The sequence below is a fragment of the Chaetura pelagica genome, unplaced genomic scaffold (assembly GCF_000747805.2).
Source record: "Chaetura pelagica isolate M959 unplaced genomic scaffold, ChaPel_1.0 scaffold192, whole genome shotgun sequence".
Lineage (NCBI taxonomy): Eukaryota > Metazoa > Chordata > Aves > Apodiformes > Apodidae > Chaetura > Chaetura pelagica.
The window spans coordinates 1,506,320-1,513,335 of NW_009952570.1; the positions used below are offsets into that span (position 1 = coordinate 1,506,320).

The following is a 7,016-nucleotide window of genomic DNA, read 5'->3' on the forward strand; positions in this document are numbered from 1 at the left end:
GGGGCCCTTCCCCGCCGGCCGGGAGGAGCGCGGGTGGGAAGGGGCCCGCGCGGGTCCTTTGTAAGGAACTGGGGCTGAGAAGAGCTGGGGTTTCGGCGTTACTGAGGAAAAGCAGTGCTTGTTTCTCTCGGTTCCCGCCCAGGTGTTTGTGCTGTGGACAGTGATCGAATGTCTAAACCGTCTGCACAGTTCCCGCTCAGATGTTTGTGGAAGGCAGAGCAATCGGGCTGTTGGCCACGTTCACGGTCTTTTGTAAGATGTGGAGGTGTTCAGAGGCCAGCGGTGTCTGTCCAGCTCGTCCTGTCGCCAGCAGGGCCCGGCTTGCAGGCTGCGGTGCCGGCGTCTGGGCAGGGACAGCAGAGCACGCAGGGCAGGCTGCTGGCAGACCTGCTCTCCATCTTGCTATCAGTTGAGGGGCTATAAAGAGGTTGGACTTTGAACTCCTGTTTTAGTAGGTACCAGTACATTTGAGCAGTCTTTCTATTGTCTATTTACAAGACCAGTCCCACACAGCATCTGGATTAATAGGGAATTCTTGGAGTTGTAGCTAAGCACTGCCTTAACCTGCTGACATCAGAGAGGAGTGCACACTAATGTGGTGGAGGCTTACATAGTGTTTGATTGAGTCAGAGTAATTGAAGATGCTAGATCTTAGCTGGCAGAAGAGGGTGGGAATCTGGTTTTGCTTTTTGGTTCTCAGTTGCAGTTTTTGCCCTTTCAGATAATAAACTACTGGAGAAGTCAGACCTTCATGCAGTGCTGGCTGATAAGCTTCAAGCAGAAAAATATGACATGCAGAGCAGACATGAGATCAGGTATTTAAAATTCCTTTTCTGTCAGTCACCTCTCTGTCATGCAGACTGTAACCTAAATCATTGTTTGATGCATTACACAAAAAGCTAGGTTGCTACAGTAACTTGGAATAAAACAAATGGGGAAATTTGAACTAAAAATAAGTTATAACTAACTTTAAACATGGGAGAAAGTAACAGAACATTTACAATACACACGGTTCAGAAAGATCCGACCAAGTTTTAAACAGAAAGAATTTATCACAAACTCAAGGTATTGAGGTGGACCAGAATGAGCTTCTGCTTCTGTTTTCCTTGCTTCTAATGTTTTGCCTGATGTTAATTCCTAAGGATTATGATCTGACTTGAAATTGTCCAACCTTGCAAGTGTTGCAGCACAGGGAATGACCCATGCCATGGTGTCTTTCAATCTGTGTTACCACATAGAATGGAGAAAACTATGATAGTGAAGTGTCACACCTAAATACACACTATATGCGAAAAATAATGTCTTCTGCCTGCTTTTAGCAGGGGTTTTTTCAGGAAGCTTCCTCTCTAACTTGGGAATGGCACCATAGTGCTACAAGGAGGGATTGTGCTGCTTCTTCTGTTGGCATTTGAATCCACAGGAAACCCATATACTACCGGTGTGTCCTTTGAACAGCATGTAAATTCTGGCAGGTACAGGCTGTTGGGTTCTGCTCATGGTGTATCTGAAGAAAAGGCAGGGCTGAGTAGCTCAGAGTGTTCTGCTTCTGTAGGAATTGTTTCCTCTGTTGAAGCTCTGTTTGCTATGTAACGCAAAACTGTGTGTGTGTCTCTTTGGATTATCAAACAAATATAGTTTATTGTGTGCTATTACTAGAATGGAAAGGAGAACTTGTAATTTTACAGTAATTGCAGGCAAAATGTCAGCGTGTGACAATTCTCAGAAGCTTTCTGATCATGGCAGTTGTCTTGAACCACTTTCAGTTTGTGTGAATCTGATTCAGGCTGAACACTGTTCTGAGGGATGAGGCTGGAGTAGATGAGAAGAAATGCACAGAAATGGCTTCTTCAAAGTAAATACTAACTGAACTCTGATACTGCCCTCAGTAAATGACAGTTTTTTGAAACAGAATGAATTCCCTAATCCTAAATAGCTTAGGAAAAATGCTTTCATTTACCTTAAGGCCAAGGTATCTAAGGAGTATCTAGTTCTGGCTATAGATCTCTGCATGGTCAGAGTTATAAGATGTGCTGGATATTACCACAGTACTTGGCTTCCTATCCATTTGGACACAATTTTTTGGAAATGCAAACCAACGAGCGTTGGTTCAGTGACCTGTTGTTTGTTCATGTGTTTGTTATTCTGAGAAGAGCATGAAGTTACTGATTTCACTGTGAGACTGTTCAGCTTCTGAATGCATTTTCTGTTTCCCACCAGGCTGTCGTAACGCAGAGTGACTTGCAGAAACAGATACTTGCAGTTACCTTGTTCTGCAGAATAGTGATGAAGTTTATTATTTTTAAAGCTGTAGTGTATAATATATATATATAACATATTGTTTGCTCAAAATCTGTGTGTGATGTATATATGCAATTTTTAAAAGCTGACTTCTGTTTCTGTTTCGGTGCTTTCAAATACATGAGTGATAAATGTTACCATCATAGTTGTTTGGGAGGGGATATGTGTGTTCTTCTGGTGTGTAGAAGTTCCAGATTATGTCACATTCCACTGTGTGTTGTAAAGCATAATTAAAAAACACCCCAAAGCCTTTACACCATCAAGCATGAACATAGTTGGGATGATGGAGAAATGACTTGTAACACCTGGGGCTGAATCCAAGCACCTGGGAGTATCCCCTGACTTTTGGTTCTGTGCCCTGTATTATGCTGTCTCCAGATGTCTAGCATCGTCAAAGTCTACCAGATCCCTCCAAAACAAATTTGAGGTGAATCAAGTCTTCAGTAAATTTAACTTTGCAGTGCAATATAATGGCATTTTGGTTGTTGAGAAGCATGTTGTGGAGGAGCTGGCTGTGGTTTAGTTTGTTGAATGACTTGTGTATCTATAGAAAATCCAAGGGAGTGTGTCCTGAGAGGACTAACTGGCCAAAGGCATAGGAGCCATTGGATTCTAGTTTGTGACATCTCTTCTTTCTCTCTCAAACTCCAGTCCAGGACATGATGGCACATGGAACGATGCTCAGCTGCAGGAACTGGCACAGCTAAAGATAAAGCACCAAGAGGAGCTGACAGAGCTGCATAAAAAACGTGGCGAGGTCAGGAAGTCCTCTTGTGTTCCATATGGGGCCCTTTGTGAAAATGACCTTAATTATACCCAGCTGATTCGTCATAGTTTTTCCTCATTTCATGTACAACCTTTTTAAGCTTCTCCTGTTAATGGTGTTTATTCTGTCCTTTAAGCTATGAGGCTTGGGCCTGGAAGAGAGGAAAAGCTGCTATCTTTTTTAAGATGTGGATGCTTCTTTGGCTGAACTGAGTTCTTAAAAACAACAGCAGTGCATTGAATTAATCTAGAAGGTGGTACCTGAATGACACTGTGGACTTTTGTAGAGAGAAGGTGGGAGTGACCTGGAAAAAGTGATCATGTTCCTTTGATCACACCTCACTGGAGTAACAGAGAAGCCCCAGTGTCAGTAATTCTGAGTTTTCTAGAAGTGTTGTGCACTTGCTAATCAAAGCACTGAAAATTCTGTATTTCCCCTCAGCATGGTATCCTCAGCCACCTGCCCAGGCAAGCACCTTTCAGTCTTCCTCCTTGGGTGGCCCAGGCTGTGTGTGCTGCAAGGCTTGCTGCTGCACAGCCCTGACTGCTGGCTGTGGGCTGGCAGCAGCAGCTCAGTGCTGGCCTCTGCCCTTCTGGTTCCTTTGCACTAAAGAGATTCCACCAGCAACTGAGACCCCACCTGACGTATTGCGTCCAGTTCTGGTCTCCTCAGTTCATGAGGGACAGGGGTCTACTTGAGAGTCCAACAGAGGTTACACAGATGATTAAGGAACTGGAACCACCTGCCTATGAGGAAAGGCTGAGAGACCTGGGGCTGTTTAGTCTGGAGAGGAGAAGACTAAGGGGGGATTTAGTTAATGTCTATCAATACATGAGCACTGGGGTCAAAAATGCAGGGACAACCTCTTGTCACTTTGCCTTATGATAGGCTGGGGGCAATGGATTCAAATTGGATTAAAAATGGATTAAAAATTGATTCAACATGAGGAAGAACTTCTTTCCTGTGAGAGTTACAGAGCCCTGGGACACGCTGCCCAGAGAGGTTGTGAAGTCTCCTTCTGTGGAGACTTTCAAGACCTGTCTGGATGCATTTCTGAGTGACCTGCCCTAGATTTGATCCTGTTCTTGCAGGGGTGTTGGACTTGATGGCCTCCAGAGGTCCTTTCCAACCCCTAACATTCTGTGAAGAGGAAGACTTGTTGCTTGGTTGTTATTACTCACTTGTTTACTTACTTGGCAATTTTTAAACCCTGTATTGGTTTTATTTTTTTCCACTACTTTAAAAAACAAAATTTCTTCCTACATTGCATTCTGATTTATGTTACTTTAATAAGGAAACTTTGAGGGAAGGAAGTGAGCTATCAGTGGACAGTAACTTTTTCACAACTCATTTCTGAAGGTGAATTCCATGATTTAGTGATCCATGTGGTAGGGGCAATAAACAGATCTGTACTAGAAAGCTGTGAAAGAACACCTGGAAGGTAAGCTTCATGCTTGTTATGTTAGACTGGTCTGTACTCTTGCTGGTTCCTGCTCTCTGTCTGGACTTGATCTTAAAGGTCTTTTCCAACTTTGGTAATTCTATGATTGGGGCTGTTTAGTCTGGAGAGGAGAAGACTAAGGGGGGATTTAGTTAATGTCTATCAATACATGAGCACTGGGGTCAAAAATGCAGGGACAACCTCTTGTCACTTTGCCTTATGATAGGCTGGGGGCAATGGATTCAAATTGGATTAAAAATGGATTAAAAATTGATTCAACATGAGGAAGAACTTCTTTCCTGTGAGAGTTACAGAGCCCTGGGACACGCTGCCCAGAGAGGTTGTGAAGTCTCCTTCTGTGGAGACTTTCAAGACCTGTCTGGATGCATTTCTGAGTGACCTGCCCTAGATTTGATCCTGTTCTTGCAGGGGTGTTGGACTTGATGGCCTCCAGAGGTCCTTTCCAACCCCTAACATTCTGTGAAGAGGAAGACTTGTTGCTTGGTTGTTATTACTCACTTGTTTACTTACTTGGCAATTTTTAAACCCTGTATTGGTTTTATTTTTTTCCACCAAAATTTCTTCCTACATTGCATTCTGATTTATGTTACTTTAATAAGGAAACTTTGAGGGAAGGAAGTGAGCTATCAGTGGACAGTAACTTTTTCACAACTCATTTCTGAAGGTGAATTCCATGATTTAGTGATCCATGTGGTAGGGGCAATAAACAGATCTGTACTAGAAAGCTGTGAAAGAACACCTGGAAGGTAAGCTTCATGCTTGTTATGTTAGACTGGTCTGTACTCTTGCTGGTTCCTGCTCTCTGTCTGGACTTGATCTTAAAGGTCTTTTCCAACTTTGGTAATTCTATGATTCTGTGATTTTGTAACAGAATTTTCTCTCCCTAGTTGGCCCAGTCTGTAATTGATCTGAATAACCAAATGCAGCAGAAGGACAAAGAGATGCAGATGAATGAAGCAAAGTGAGTAGCACTGTTTGCAAAAAAATTGTTATATCTATGTAGTTGGTCTGAGACCCAGACTTCTGGCTGAGTTATTAATGTTGTTTTACTCTCTAGGAGTCCTAGCCACAGGCTAAAAATTGCTTTGTTAGACATTATACAAATAGCACAAAGAAGATGGTTTAAGTCCCGAAGGAGGTTCTCATTGTTTTGTGTATTTTATTGTCATTCCAGGATTGCAGAGTATTTGCAAAAGATATCTGAACTGGAAACAGAGTGCCAGGAATTGCGTAGCAAACTGCAAGATCTTGAGCGAGCTAATCAGACACTGAAAGATGAATATGATGCTCTCCAGATCACCTTCAATGCCTTGGAGGAGAAACTAAGGAAAACTACTGAAGACAACCAGGAGCTGGTTTCGCGTTGGATGGCAGAGAAAGCACAAGAAGCCAATCGTCTGAATGCAGAAAATGAAAAGGATTCAAGGTGAGGTTGATGACCTCTATTTGATAAAACTACTTCCCAGTATATTTTGGAATACATTTGGTGAGTGCATAGGATAAAAGCAGATTTAGTTTTGATCTATGATTTCTGTCTTCTTGCACGGTAGAACTTTGTGTTCCTTTTTCTGGCCAACACAGGCAGATGGTTTGTGAAAACATTCTTCTCTTTTAAATGAATAAAACAGGTTTTGTTTCTTGAGCAATGTTTAACTGTGGCTTGAAGATCATAAATCAGATAGAAACTGCAGTTTTTTGCTGATATTAGGTTTGGGCTTCTCTTGTTCATATGTTGATACTTCTCCTAATTTTATTCTTTTTTACTTAACCAGAGTGTTTCTTGCACTCTGCTAAAAAGAGTAGCTGCCATGAGACTGAGTTATGTCTAACTTTCAAAAATAAGTTTGTATTTTTTTTTCCTTGCAAAACAATAATTTTTCTTATTCCAAATTGCTTTGGCTTCTTTGCAAGATAGCAATACTTGGAGACTAAGAGCTGTAATACCAGTCTTGTCATACTTGGCATTTTTCTATTATTTTTACTAACTCATCTAACAATATTTTTGCAAGATCTTGTAGTCTGAGCAAACCCCAATCATGTGGACCATAAAGAGCCATAGGTGCGCTTCATTTACTGCCTCTCTAGGTTGATCTTCTCCTTTGCAACTCACAACAAGAAAACTCCCCCTCCTGCACTGAGTATCTTCAAATGCAGGATAAAATTAGGGCAGTGGTCTCACTTTTTTTTTTTTTAGCTCTTATAAAGCCCATCACAACTGAATGGGGTAACCTTTGGAATGGGAATAAGGAAATTTTGATATTTTTAAGTATCCTTGCTTTCTTTTTCTTAGGAGACGACAAGCCAGGCTGCAGAAGGAGCTAGCAGAGGCTGCCAAAGAACCCCTGCCTGTTGAACCGTAAGCAGTCTGGATTTATAGCATCTCTCCTTCATCACTTCATGCTTCAGTTTGATACCCATATGTGATAAATGGTATCTCTGTTATTTCTAAATTTGGTGATGTAGGAGAGTGTTTAAACTTTGGTGTAAAGT

The 7,016-nt window shown here is 41.9% G+C and overlaps 1 protein-coding gene across 4 annotated transcripts in view; it reads left to right on the forward strand.

The window, feature by feature from the left end:
• Nucleotides 1–727: 727 nt before the first annotated feature.
• The window catches only part of ATG16L1 (autophagy related 16-like 1 (S. cerevisiae)), a 20,923-nt gene continuing 14,634 nt past the window's right edge, over nt 728–7,016 (forward strand). For all 4 annotated transcript variants that reach the window (XM_009993511.1, XM_009993513.1, XM_009993512.1 and 1 more), the window contains exons 1-5: nt 728–815; nt 2,950–3,055; nt 5,414–5,487; nt 5,701–5,952; nt 6,817–6,882. In XM_009993511.1, coding sequence (XP_009991813.1) covers nt 793–815; nt 2,950–3,055; nt 5,414–5,487; nt 5,701–5,952; nt 6,817–6,882 — 521 coding nt within the window. In that variant the 5' untranslated portion in view covers nt 728–792. The remainder of the gene's footprint in view (nt 816–2,949; nt 3,056–5,413; nt 5,488–5,700; nt 5,953–6,816; nt 6,883–7,016) is intronic.